The sequence below is a fragment of the Chionomys nivalis genome, chromosome 13, assembly GCF_950005125.1.
Source record: "Chionomys nivalis chromosome 13, mChiNiv1.1, whole genome shotgun sequence".
NCBI classification, from domain to species: domain Eukaryota; kingdom Metazoa; phylum Chordata; class Mammalia; order Rodentia; family Cricetidae; genus Chionomys; species Chionomys nivalis.
The window spans coordinates 67931281-67946176 of record NC_080098.1 but is presented as its reverse complement, the minus strand read 5'-3'; the positions used below and the strand labels follow the sequence as shown (position 1 = coordinate 67946176).

Sequence of the window (14896 nt, the reverse complement as noted above, 5' to 3'; positions counted from 1 at the left end):
TGGGTTTCATGTTTGTAGAGGGGTTTGGTTATCACAGAAAAATCTGCATTTCCAAAAACAATGAGAAAACACTCCAAGCTCCAAATAAGAACACTGATAAATTCTGCCCCTGTGTATGTTTGAATAATGATCACGCTATCAAATGAGTCCCAAGTGCAAAGATAATATGTAATTGGAACTTGACCCTTGAACTTGGGAGTGTGAGTACATATGGGTCCTTTAAGCACACTTAGTCTTGACCATTTCAAGGCAACCTGTTCCTTGAAATTGGGAGGACAGCAGCTACAACCAGACTCTGTACTGGGAGGATAGCAGCTACCACCAGACTCCCTGTACCTAGGGAGGCTCTGGGAATGATCTTTAACTATTCTGGCTCCTTTGGGGGTTGTGATGGAGGGCTTCTGAGTGAAGAGAAAGTGAGGTGATACTTCCAAATTGGAAACAAACCATGCTGCGAACTACAAATTAAGATGGGTAGAAGGCAGTGATGGGCCAGTAAGAGATGCTTGCTGTGTAAGCCTGGCAACCTGAGTTCAACCCCAGGTACTGACATGAAGATGGAAAGAGAAGCAACTCCAAAAAGTTGTCCTGACTTCCACATGTGTGCTGTGGCACATGTGTGTCCTCCCAATATATACACATACACAATAACAATACATTTTTAAAAATTAAAAAATGATGAGATGGGATAAGCCCATGACATCTATGTCTTTTTAAGTATGTAGAAGTCTAGGATAATGTGGCCATGGTGACCAGAATGCTTGGCTTCATCTAGTCTCTTTTGTGTAAAAAAAGGCCAGGATATACACACAGGAATTTCCATCTATCACAGCTAGAAAAATGTGTAATATGACTAACTAGACCTTCTGCCCACTATCTGCCATGGTAAGATGTGAGGCTCCAGGAGTTCAAAGCCATGAGAATGACAATACTAAAGAACTGATTTCATGTCTCAGGTTCCCCTCATGGCCATTTGTCTTCCATCAGTGAGATGCAAACTCGAACAGAACTGATGTAATTGCAAGCTGTGATCAAGACACACACCAGCAGCCGGAGTGTGCCCTGTGTCCACAGGCTGGAGCCAGCCTCTTCTAAATAACGCCCTTCCTGAAAGTGACGACATTCTCAGCCAATGCGCCACCATCAGGTTGCGCTGTGCAGTAGGCACTGTTTGTGGAATCTTGCAGTTTATATGCCTGGGCTGTGGGAGAGCCTACATAACCAAAGCATCAGGGGTTTACGTGCCAGCAGGTTTGCAGCTAACAATGTGTGGGGTGATACCAGGAAAGCCTGCATGGAGCGATGCTGCTACTGAAGGGGGGCTGAAAGCTGTTTCCATGGTGACTTACAAAATCTTGTTGACCACGATCTATCAAAGAACTAACATTTACTATTCTTTTTTTTTTTTTTTTGGCAAAAGCTGTACTTTTATGCCAGAAAAAGGAACACAGAAGATGACAATATTCAAGACTAGAAATCTAGCCTCACTTAAAAAAGAAAGATATGTTTTTATGATCTTTAATTATGTGTGTGAATGTTTGTCTAAGTATGGGTATATGTACTTGATTATAGATGCCCAAGGATGCCAGAAGAAGGCACTGCATCTCCTGGAGCTGGAGTTACAGAATGTGGGTACTTGGGAAAGGGATGTGAGTCCTCAGCAAGTCACCTCTCCAGCCCTGGTCTTGCTTTTACAGGCTGATAATCACTTGGCTTTGGCAGGAGGGGATATTTGCCTTATTTAATATGTTCTTTCATTCTCTGTTATTTTCAAAGTTATCTATGCCAGGGCCTTAAGATAAGACCAAGCAAGTGAAAAGGCTGATGGGTCCCCAGAAGTTCCAAGAGCATGGCCAGGAGTCCCTGTCCCTTACAGGGGCTCGTGAGGAGCTCAGTGTTTATTTACAGCACATTTTCTTGACTCACACAGTGTTTATCAAGGGTCCATTCAGCACTTGGCTTTCCTTCTCCTACTGGGGCCCATATGGAGCACATGGACCTATGTGTATACATCACGGTCTCATCCCAGGAGCATCTGGCCCGGGGCAGCATCCTTTCTCTGAAGTTTTATGTACGACACTCCCTTGCTTTTACAGTTCTGTTTTTAAGACTCAAGCAATCGGCCCTAATGGAGCCGCCTATCCTCCAGGAGGGCCATTGCTTCTGCTCTTAAGTATGTCTCCACACTCAGCATGACACGCAAGAGTCATCCTAGGCCACTGTATCCCAACTGAGCTAATCCTGGAACCTATAAATCACAATCTGGAGGGCACAGAGATGGCAATGCAGACTTAACTTCTAGATATGATTTCCAAAGAGAAACACTAAATTCAATGCTCCATGAAGCTACCATTCCAGATCTTTCCATTTCCGATATTACAGGTAGTAACTTCCCATGTCCCAGACTCATTGCCGTCTTCTCCCTCTGACCTAGCTAGGCATGCTCAGGTGACCGGGTGGACAGCCCACTCATGGTCTCACCACAGCAGAAAGCTTCATGTACAAAAGCCTTCCCAGTATCTGAGAGTGGAAAGATGTTCTCAGAAGCACCTTTGTATTGACACAAGTGTCCAAGGGAAGTGACCTTCAGGTTGTCTGTCACTCACTAATGTCAAGTCTGAAGAGCCATGAGAAGGACTCACAGCCATGTGTGGTGGCACACACCTTTAATCCCAACACTTGGGAGGCAGAGGCAAGTACATTTCTGAGAGTTCAAGGCCAGTCTGGTCTACATAATGGACAGTGAGGATGTGTAGAGAAACCCTGTCTAAAGAAAGAAAAAGAAACAAAAGCACTCAAAATGACCATGTGATGAGTCTTACCTTTAGGAAGGCTTTCTTTTCCAATGTGTTCATGATAAACGGAGGGATGGCTGTAATAAAGACAGGACCATGTAAGTCTTCACCTAATGCCTGTTTTAAACGGAGTTTCCCACACGAGCTGATAGAAAGCTGTGCCATTTTTAGGCTATTTCTACGTTGGCAGAGTGAACAACTCAAACCAAAGCAAACGCAGGACTGGAGCTGGGTGGAAACTGGGGTGCAATACTGTTTTCAGGCAGTCTAGAAATCGGCTCAGACGTGTTGGGGGCTTCATTGCCTTCTCTTTGGAATGATAAACATACTGGTCCCTAGATACCTTCACAGACCACACTGGCATCCCACTAGAGTATAGAGGGGTCTTGTCTCCCCAGTTAGCTGAAATGCAACATGACCATTGCTGTCTCTCAGAATCTACAGGGGACTGGATTCAGGACTCTTGTGGTTACAAAGTGCATGGGTGCTCATAGCTGCTGTCATCTCTAGGTGATCTGTAGCCTATAACACAACATAAATGATGTATAAATCGTTGCACTATTGTTGTGGGAATAATAAGAAGAAAGTCTAAACATGTTCAATACACACATCTTCCTCTTTGATAGCTGGTTGACTCTGGATGCTGAGCTGTGTACACACAGGGTCAACGGCGGAATGTCCCTCAGTTTTCCTTTGGGCACTTTCCTTCAGCTTTTGTTGCTCATTCAAACCAGCCAGCTCAGAGCATCCTGTGACAATAGCCAATAGCAGCTGACAGACACGCTTCATTCGAGAGCATCTTGTAATAGCCAAGGGCCATTTACATGTAGCTTAGGTGAAGAGATTCAAGAGCATTAAATCCTGGGTTTCTTTCTTTGTTTTCCCTACCATAGAATGCTGTTACTTTCAGGCCCTTTCATTTCTGAGTGACTAAGAACCTTCTCTAGGCCCCCAGAGTAGCCTGGTGGGTAGACAGGAGCTTCTCAAAAGGTCTTAATATGACACAGATGTCCTCTGCTCATGCTGGCTCCACACTATATAAATATCAGAGCAGCAGCCAGATGTACAGTTTCTAACAGCTGCCCTCAGCATCACCATTGTCCCATGTTCCAGGGAGAGCTTTGGTAGAAAGAGCTGATCTCCATGCACTTCAGAGTCATCTTAAGATTCACTCAGTTCACACCCCGCTCCACTCAGTTCACACCCCGCTCCACTCAGCTCACGCCCCGCTCCACTCAGCTCACGCCCCGCTCCACTCAGCTCACGCCCCGCTCCACTCAGCTCACGCCCCGCTCCACTCAGCTCACGCCCCGCTCCACTCAGCTCACGCCCCGCTCCACTCAGTTCACGCCCCGCTCCACTCAGTTCACACCCCGCTCCACTCAGCTCACAGCCTACTCTACTCAGTCTCATCACTCCATTGCATCACTGTGGTCCAACTAGCCATGGCTCGCTGCCTGTGGTGCTGAGGCAGCCTCCTGAGCTGTCTCTACTCACCATGGCTGCACCCCTTTAGTCTAGTCTCACATAGCACCCATATCACATAATTACCAATTATTTGAATGATTACCAATTATTCAAAACTGTGTGTGGTGCTCTATCCCTCAGACTAAAAGTTAGAGCTTGTAATGCCCAAGTAGCTGACTCCAGTCTCTGGGGCCTGTTAAAATCCTTTCTCCTTTTCCTCCTTTGCAGATGTCTCCCACAAAAAGGCAAGCTCCTGCCCCTCTGCTGATGCCCACTCTACCTCAGATTCATGCCTGCTCAGTATGTTGCATCCCAGTCCCTTGCCTGGCCACTGCTGCTTCTCCCATCCCTACCCTTCCCTTCCCTTAGCTCTCATCACTATTTTACATACAGGGCAAGCATTCCTAATCAAAAAAGCCCTCAGTTCTGGGGGCTGGAGAGATGGCTCAACAGCTAAGAGCACCAGCTGCTCTTCCAGGGAGCCTGGGGTTCAATTCCCGGCACCCACACAGTAGTTTAGAACTATCTGTAATCTAGCTCAAGTGATTTGACATACTCATTTAGACATAAATGCAGTCAAATCAGCAATGCATATAAAATAAATACAAATAAATCATAAAATCCCCTCAGATCTGAAATGTTCCAAAATCAGAAACTTGTTGAGAACTAAATGATGTCACCTCTTTCAACTCACACACACGAGTCACGATGCACACCACTTGGTGCATGTATGAAATCATTAGCAATACTGCATGAAACTATTTTTAGGTCACGTGTACAAGATGTATAGGAATCATTAATAAACTTCAAATTTAACTTTGGGTTCCTGAGAGGTAGCTCATTTTATATATATTTGTAAATGTTCTAAAATTCAAACAAATCCTAAACCTGGGGCACTTCTGAAAGCCCCAAGCATTAGGGTAAGGGACGCCCACTTGTACTGTGTATTATTTACTTGTTCAGCTGCAGGCTCTACCAGCAGAAGGTAGTTTTCACAAGAGGAGTGCTGCTGACCATTTCTGTTTACCGATACATAAAGGTTTGGCATGAACTACACAGCAGGACCTCCAGGCTCACTCACCCATGCCAGGGGCCGCCATGAGGATCCTGGAGATGACCACCTGCGTGATGGCTTGTTTTGCAGCATTGGTCGATTCTCCCAAGCGGGTGCCGTTTTCATCCGTGACAGGAATACCAACTTTGAGTTCCCTGAAGGGCAGAACACACGCAGAGGGGTTCACAGAAGCTGCAGGCAGCATCCTGAAGGAGGACTCTGTTGAGAAAGATCAAGTGCCTCCTTCATCCAGTTTCCCACTCAAGTGTCAATTTTGGCACTGATATATCTATTTTTAAATACCATTAACAGGTTCAAGCCTCCTGGGATAGACGCAAAGGGAAAATAACTGTACTCTTTTTTTCTTCAGAAGGATGTACTTTTCCAATAATATGATTTGAGGGGTGGATATGTTAGCTCAAAGGTGAGGTTAATTTCTATGCTCATGTACAAATCTGAACAACCTTCTAAATCAGAAATAGATACAGTACATAGTGTTATTCGGTATCTCACATATTGACAGTTATTGCAACACAGCCCTGTTGGATATTCATTAGTTACACAGGATTCCTAAGGCTGGGAGCCCAATTCCTGCTACTGCCTTGTTTTTTTGTTATCATCAAATACTCATTCTTTCTTCTCCTTTAATTTCTGTCAGTTCTACAACAACATTTTTAAAGATAAAGCTTAAAATTACCTTATGCCACATAAAAAAAAATTCCAAGGGAAAACCAAAAAAATCTTGGCTTTTTCCATCTCTGGTTTCAGTCTTACAGATTTTTTTCTGGGCAGAGGGTGCAGGCTAGAGACACACCTTTGAAATAGGAAGGCTTTGCATCCTAAGCCTCTAGGTTTTCTTCAGCCCACTTCAACAAGTAGGAACCCAATGGGCTTGCCCTTACCACCCTACCCCAGAGTATTCTGAAACAAATCTCAGATTCCGTCTACACGACAAGAAACTCCCCGATCAAGCGCAAGTCCTTGCCCAGTGCATGCACTCTTCTTACCTTTGCCTCATTAGCGGGATATTAATACAGTTAGCAGCAGCAACAGCAGCAAAGGGAACAAAACGTCCTATCAGTGGTGAGACGCGCTGTAGAAAAGATAATTCCAGAAACATCTCACTTTTCCTGGATGGCTAAATGGAAACTCTCACATCTTCATAAAAATACCACAGCCCCGGCTGCATAGGGCCAGGCCAAGGGGCCTCAAACGTGTTGCTGAGAGGTGCTTCTGCATCTCTGGAAGGACATACTGAGACGACGAAGCTATCTAAGACACTTTGATGGCTTAGTTCATGTGGCTGGAAGCACATCCCCAAGTCCCAGAACTTTGATTTCAGAGCCAGAGCTTCTACGTCTTCAAGGCACCCCCCCTGACAGTCTCAGGAGGAATCTTTTAGAGAAAGGGGTTAGAACTCCCCCCCCCGACAGTCTCAGGAGGAATCTTTTAGAGAAAGGGGTTAGAACTCCCCCCCGACAGTCTCAGGAGGAATCTTTTAGAGAAAGGGGTTAGAACTCCCCCCCGACAGTCTCAGGAGGAATCTTTTAGAGAAAGGGGCTAGAACTCCCCCCCCGACAGTCTCAGGAGGAATCTTTTAGAGAAAGGGGCTAGAACTCCCCCCCGACAGTCTCAGGAGGAATCTTTTAGAGAAAGGGGTTAGACCTTAATACTAGAGCCAGGAACATACCAGTTTTTGTTGCTGCTACTAGTTACTATCCTTCCCCAAATCCACTAGAAGATACAATTAAAATATGCAGCTGAGGATGGCTACAAGAAAGCCAAGTGTTTGCAACTCTTCTGAGAAATTACAGAGGCGCCCAGAGAGACAGGTGAGAACAGTTAAGATGCTCCGCCACGGAAAGAAAACTAAAGTACCTTGGTTAAGGCATTGAGTCCCAGGGCCGTCGCTACAGCACCGGTTGTTGCAGAAACATAAGCCGTCCCCAGCTCACTGGAAAGAATAAAGACACTGTGTAAATGATGGTGTACACCAGGGAAGAAACCGAGGAGACAGGAGTGTATGGTCAGCAATGGGAAGTCTGCAGAGCAATGTCTGGGCTCACTCCATCAGCGTGGGAGTCCAGAGAGAAGGCCAACACATCCCTGAAAACAGGCTCCAACTCCAAGCAGACAGATATGCAGACGAAGCACCCATGCAGATGAGGAAGGAGGGGAGCTGCGAGTGTGTGGAAAGCTTTGGACAGAGAAAACACTCTGGGCTAAGTGTCTGGGGCACATTTGCACAATTCAAAACTATTGCCCCAAATTAAACATAGTAAGCCAAGTGCGGCAGGACCATCTTAGTGTTTTCAATGTAAAAAAATAGTCCAAGTTTACCCCTAAAGCGCAGCTGAGCCCGAGCCATTCTAACTGTGAGAAACACCACTGGGTGGTGGGTGTCAGCATCCTTTGCTCCATTTGATGATAGCAGAATACAGGCGTCAAAGGCAATTTTCAAATATAAACCGGAAAATGACTTCTGTTTCGGTGTTGTGAAATTATATCTATAGTTTTAGTTAATCTCAGCTTGGCAGCGCACACACACACATACATACATACACACACATATCACACACACATACCTACACACATCACACACACATATACATACACACATATACATACACGCATATCACACATATATCACACACATATACATACATACACATCACACACATGTACATACACACATACATACACAAACACACATTCAAACACATACACATACACACAAACATTCTGAAATGGGAGACAAATTCATAAATTTGTTGCTTTCTTAGGACTCCAGCAATGACCTGCTTTTGAAACTAAGCGTCTATAAAGGCTACACTACTGCAAAGCCCCTCCTGCTTTGACTCATGTAGCCCTGAGGGGAGTTACCGGACAGAGGTCAGCCTGAGGGCTGTTTGGTAGGCATTCTGCAGGAGCCCGGAGCTTGGGATATAAGAGAAGACAGCACCATCCCACTAATAACAGCACAGATGACATCAGAAAAGGCAAGACAAAAGCAGAAAGGTATCCGGATACAGAGGGAGGAGGAGAGACGGCACAGAGCAAGCTAGTGTCGAAATGCATGGCTACTTAAGGTGCACAGGCTAAGGGAGGACGGGTTGGCCCCACAGCCTTACTTTACAGTGAGGGGAGCGTCTCCGCTTCTATTGGTGTAGTTGACAACGGCATTGAAGGACTGGTTTATCCACTGCCAGAAAAGCACAGCCGGTGTGGTCCTAAAACAGAGTATACTGTCACAACCCCTCTAGCACCAGTGAGCCCTCTTCAATACAGTTAAACACCAAACATCAGCAAGGAAGGGGACCAGGCAGGGAGGAAGACACAGATTGTCTACTTTGACACCCAGTTTCCTTATCACCAAGCTCACAGGCTTTGGGTTTCTATTGCTGTCATAGACATCATGACTAAAATCAGCTTAGCTTCACTTCCACATCACCGTTGATCATCAGAGGAAGTTAGGGCAGGAACCTGACTGATGCAGAGGCCACGGGGGAGCACTGCTTACTGCCTAGCTCCTCCTGCCTTGTTCAGCCTGCTTTCTTAGAACCCAGAACCATCAGTCCAGGGCGCCAGGCACAGTGAACTGGTCCCTCCCATATCAATCATTAATCAACAAAATGTCTGACAGTCTTGCCTACAGGCCAGTTTGATGATGGGATTTTTCTCAATTAAAAGTCTCCCTTCCCAAATGACTGTAGCTTGTGTCAAGTTGGGAAAAAAACAAAACAAAACAAAAAAACCAAGAAACCAGCCAGGACAGCTTTCATCAAGAAGAAATAAACTTATAAAAAACCCTAGTGCAGAGTAGACTGAGAAATTCGCTTCTCTTGGGCAAATAAACAAAACAATTTAGAGCAAAGCAGGCTTGGCCTTTCTTATGCTGGGTCTATTCCAACACCCAAATGCATCTGAGTCTACAGAGAGAGGGAGTAGAGGAATTTGTTTCTAGACTCCTTTTTTCCTATCTTATTTTCTCTAGGGTCTAAGACTTAGGAAAAACGTCAACTTCTTTTTAAATAAATATATTATTTACTATCCTTAAAAAACGTTTTATTTATTTTTATCTCATGTGTATGAGTGTATTACCTGCATACATGTATGTGCACTGTGTGTGTTCAGTGCCTGCCACAAGGTGCCAGATGCCCTGGAACTGGAATTACAGACAGTTGTGAGCTGCCACATGGTGCTGGGAACTGAACTGGGGTCCTCTGCAAACACAGCCAGTGAGTGCTGAGCCACCTCTATGGCCCCTGTTTTATCAACATTAGAGGCAAAAACACTTTTATGGTTTATTCATTTATTATTATTATTATTATTATTATTATTATTATTATTATTATTATTATTATTATTATTTTGGCTGCTCAAAATGACCTCAAACTCATGGTCTCCAAGTGCCTTAGTATCCCGCATGCTAGAGTCCAGGCATGAGCCCTCCATGCCCAGCTATTCGTGTTTAGTTTCACGCATCACGCCAGATGCTGCTTAATAGAGTGGTAACATCTACTCAGAATGAACTAAAGATGAAATGATATCTTTCTCAATGTTAAAGCAACACACCTCATTTTACTGCCTGCTTTCGCTGTTCCTGTTCGGTTGAGACAGGTGTCAGCTGTACAGCCAGGCTGGCCTCACACTCCTCTCGGCCTCCCAGGAGCTGTGGTTGCAGGCGAGCCACTACAAACCCCCTCCACCTTAGTTTCAGCTGTTATACGTTCTGGTTAATTTTTAATTAAATTTTTATTTATTTCATATGCGTGTGTGTGTGCACGTGGAGGTCAGAGGATGACCTGCAATAACTGGGCTCTCTATCCACGAAGTGCTTCCCAGGAAGCGAACCATGTGTTCAGGCGTGGCAGGAAGTGCCTTTACCTACTGAGCCATCTTGCCAGCCCTCCATTTACTTAACTCTTTTTACTGGAAATATTTATGGGGCGCAACATGATTTGACACACTGTAGCATGAACCCCTCATCCTTGTTAGCATAATCACAGTGACACTTACTTCAGTAAAATGTATATTAAAATGTTTTTCCAATGATTCCTCCCGCGCTCCTGTGACTCACCTGTAGAACGTCATCATGCAGCCAGTGATGGTCATGTTCATTGGGACCTGAGCCGACATCCTTCCTATCAGGATCATCTTCTCGCCCGTGTCAGGATGGAAAGCTGAATCATACACGTACTTCGCCCTCCACAACTCATTCTCTGTGAGGCCGGCGGGAACGATTCCTTGTCTAGAAAATGACAACGAGAGTCCCAGCCACTGCTCCGTTCAGAGATCTCATTATGACCTTCATGGTTTGCAAAACCTTCCAGGTCTGGCAGAGCATTGGTGGGAAGTATGATTTTTAACTGTTTATGTGTTTGGGTGCTGGGGTTGAACCCAGAGCCACACGCATACAGCGTGTGCTCCTACCACAGGTCTTCCTGGCAGCCTAAAGTGTAAGAATAAGAACATGGCTACAGTGAACTCAGACCCACACACCTCAATTACCTGTAATTTGGAAGATAGCAGAAAGCAATATGCATATTAAGGAGTATTCAGCTTGGAAATAGTCACTGTTTTAAGTGACATATTAAAACTGGAGTCTGAACTTGGCAAACTCTCAATAACCATTTTTAACGAATCAGACCGAAGTTAGGGCACTCAAGGCTGTTCCTTCATTTTAAACCTGCAGTTGGCAAACTTAGGTTTAGGACTCTGTGGTGCAAATTCAGGCCTTAGTGCACAATTTGTCAGATTTTCCCACCCGAGCAATACTCCTTGTCAGAGATTTGGAAAATATACAAACTTCGTGGAGTAATGAAGTTACCCTGGGCCTATCTACCACAGTCGCTGGCAACATTTGGGAAAATACTTTTTCAGTCTTTACGGTGCTTAAGGTCTGACCCCAAACCAGAGGCTCCCTAACCACAGCTTTTATTCAACAATACTCTGTAAAAATTTCTTCCCATGTTTTTATAACATTCTTCTAAACCATTATACATTGGGTTGATTAATAATTCCCAAATGCATGTTCACACAGAACAGGGTGTGGCAATACAGATGCAATTAGCCAAAGTGAAGTCCTATTGGACAAATGGTCACTAAATTCAAGGATAGTGTCTATGTACAAACAGAGAGGGCAGAGTACAGTGATGTATCTACAAGACAAGGGACGCTGACAATTCCCAGAGCCACCAACATCTAGGAAGTGTGACCTTACTGTGCCCTGGCTCAGACTTCCAGCCTCCTAATTGGGAAGGGGGTGCACCATCCTTTAAATACTACAGATTATTCCACAACTGGGATTTTAATTTTAGTTGGGATTTTAATTCTTCCACTTTATCCATTTGGAAATGTAGGGATAAGCCTCCATAATTAAGAATTTTCCCCACACCCAAGATTATTTAGAAATAAATGAGTCAATGTGCTAAATCGAGTGCCATGTAAAATTTAAATGTTCTTTGCCTTTTCTCCTTTGCACTTGAGTTTGTAGGATGTGGAGGAAGCCCTGAGAGAATGTATATGACAAAGACCAGCCTTTAATACATGAAAAATTGGCAAAGCCACATGGGCCAGGCAAGAGAGATGGCAAGGGATGGGTCGGGGTATGAGCGATCGGTGTGTGCCAAGACTGGCAACTGTAACTTCCTTCTGCAGGGTGTCTGGAGCCTCAGAGTGCTCATCAGTAGAAACCTCCCTACCTAGACAGTCAGCCCCCTCTGTGCTGTGCCGAATGAACACCTGAAGTTTCGGGTTGCCTGGTAGGCGCCCTCCATCACAGCCCACGTCACCTCCTGATCTCAGCTATTGTGTGTGTTTATGTGTGTGTGTGTGTGTCCTTTCTTCCTGCCCTCCCTGCCCCTAGTCAGAGTTCCAGGAACCAAGCTGCAGGTTGTGACAGCAAAAGCTATGCCTTTTGCTCTTGAGACTGAGTTTGTCTTAAAAAGCAGAGGAATTTATCGTAAGGTGTGTGTCTTAATTAGGGTTTCAATTGCTGCAACGAAACACCAGGACTAAAAAGCAAGTTGGGGAGGAAAGGGTTTATTTGGCTTACACTTCAGCATTACTGTTCATCCTTGAAGGAAGCCAGGACAGGAACTCAAACAGGGCAGGAACCTGGGGCAGAAGCTGATGTAGAGGCCATGAAGGGATGCTGCTTATTTCTTGCTTCTCTTGGCTTGTTCAGTCTGCTTTCTTATATAACCCAGGACCACCTGCCCAGGGATGGCACCACCCACCAAGGTCTGGGTCCTCCCCCGTGGATCACTAATTGAGAAAATGCCTTACAGCTGGATCTCATGGAGGCATTTCCTCAACTGAGGCTCCTTCCTCTCTGATGACTCTAGCTTGTGTCAAGCTGACAGAAAACCAGTATGAAAATGTGAAATTTGCTCAGTTTTACTCCCCATGCACTGGTTTCTATCAGCTGAGGTGTGAGAAGCCCTGGGCTTGGTTTCTAGGCCTCTGTTGTGTCCCTGTTCACCTGCAGAGTGAGGACCATGCTCCCCACTGTAACAACAGCCCATCTTAACGGTTGCTGGGATAAGTGTTGTTCCCTCTGTTACTCTTCTTATAGTCACCGTCCTTCCAAGAAAGCCTTACAGTTATGCTCTAGGTATTAGAGGTGGTCACAGCTGTACTGATGCAAACTGTTAAAGGACAAGAGTCACCGCCACCACAGCATGAGACTTCCTTCTAGCCTGACTGCATCTCCAGTTCCTCAGGATAACTGTCACACACTTCTGAGTAACGGTGTTCCCAGCCCTCTCCCTCTCTCATTCTCTCTTTCTCTCCCCTTTTTTACAAACACAAACACACACACACACTTCAAAAAAAATCAGATTCTGTAGCAGTGTCTCTGTGTGGGTGTGTGCATCAGAGTGCAGGTGCCTGCAGAGGCCACAGGTGTCGGGGTTTCTACAGCCGGAGCTAACAGGTGTTTGTGCTGCTCGAGGTGGGGTGCTGGCTACCGAACTGGTCTTTTGCAAGGGCAGTATGCACTCTTAAGCTCTGAGCCATCTCCCCTGCCCATATTTTGTATTTCTAAGTGTTCTGATGCACACGAGCCGCTGTCACTCTGCATGCGGATGCTTTATGGGGATTAAAGCAGACACTCTCATCACATTGAGTTGTTACAGGTTTCAAGTCAATTAGGATACTGTCAGTTGCAAAATACAATGGCTTCATCTTTTTAATATCTCTACCTCTTAGTTTCAAAGTGGTTTTGAACAGTGAAGATTAAGGTGTCCTGGACTTGCTCTTATTGTTGATGCCTTGGGGTGCATGCTTTCCTGCATGTGTTCCCTTAGGCACTAATAGAGGTTACAGGAAGAAAGAAAGGTCTATGTTCAAGTTTAGGAAAATGGATTAAAGAGTCCTACAACCCCAAATCCTAAATATTTTGGAACCTGAAAGCAAAGCAGGGTGGAGTGGGGTGGTATATGACAATATGACACTCTCAAGACTGGACCTTCTCAAATCTTGTTTGAGCAAACACTATCTCCCTCCCTGTAGCATGTCTCAGGTCCTGCCACACAGACTCACTAATGTGGTGCTGACTGCTGATTTGGGAGACATGTTACTTTTGCTTTAACATACTTATTACATTTGCCATCAAAAAATGAGAAAAGTGGACTTGGGTCAGAGAGATGGCTCAGCAGTTAAGAGCGCTTGTTGTACAAGCACGAAGATGAGAGTACAGATCCCAGCACTGGGCACAAGCCTGGATCCTTGGCATGGGGTGTGGATAGTGTGGGGGTGAGCCGAGACAGGAAGACCATTGGGGCACGCTGACCACTCAGTAGAAGGGAGGTGAGCTCTAGGTTCAGCGAGAGAATCTGTTGCCAAGGCAAAGGCAGAGTAGCAGGAGGACCCTGAAGAGGCAGGTCTTCTGCTACCTTTGAGTCCTGGGAACGAACTGGCTTTTGATGTTAAAAGCCCTTTGCATCCTTGCTGAAAGCAACACAGGTGAGGGTACAAAGCGCACACTGCAGTCAGATCTTCGGGTTCCCACCTCCCCATCCCTTCCCACCAGCAGGAGGATGCTGAGCTGGGATCAACAACAGTCTCGGTCCATCCAGTGTTGGACTTAACTGTTTAACCAAACACATACATTTTCCACGGGAGCTCGATTCCTTAAGAGTTTCTGTTAAAGGATCATTGTTCTCACTGTGTAGTTCTATCTGGTTCTTCTTTTGGGAGTAAGAGAAGGTATTTAAAAATCCTGTGTGGCAAAGGCCTCCTTGTCAGGCTTTCAGCGTCACAGAACCGAGTCAGATTCCTATGTGCTTCTAGTGGTTCTTTCTGTGCAGCTTCAGCTGGCTGCTGAATGCTGTCTGGCTGAAGCTCACTAGAGCTTACATCAACAGGGGATTTTTCTCTGCCACTCACCCTAAATGGCCCCTTGTCTGATTTCAATAGAGAAATTCCTTCTTTGATATTTTAATTTTTAAATTTCACCTCCTGTCTACTCCAGAAGAGTTTTCAAGGACTGTGGATCTGAGATTCTGCCTTTGCTAATGATGGCAATGCGGTGTAAACCGCCTGGGCTGCAGCCTCCCCTCCCCCGCACATGCTG

At 45.4% G+C, this 14896-nt stretch overlaps 1 protein-coding gene across 1 annotated transcript in view; it reads right to left on the bottom strand.

Annotated features, from left to right (window-relative positions):
* The window catches only part of Sfxn1 (sideroflexin 1), a 39921-nt gene that overhangs the window by 8257 nt on the left and 16768 nt on the right, over positions 1-14896 (bottom strand). The window contains exons 3-8 of the mRNA XM_057787850.1: positions 10397-10567; positions 8448-8546; positions 7195-7270; positions 6324-6409; positions 5344-5471; positions 2823-2872 (exon numbers count right to left, since the gene is read on the bottom strand). Of these exons, the coding sequence (XP_057643833.1) occupies positions 2823-2872; positions 5344-5471; positions 6324-6409; positions 7195-7270; positions 8448-8546; positions 10397-10567 (610 nt within the window). The remainder of the gene's footprint in view (positions 1-2822; positions 2873-5343; positions 5472-6323; positions 6410-7194; positions 7271-8447; positions 8547-10396; positions 10568-14896) is intronic.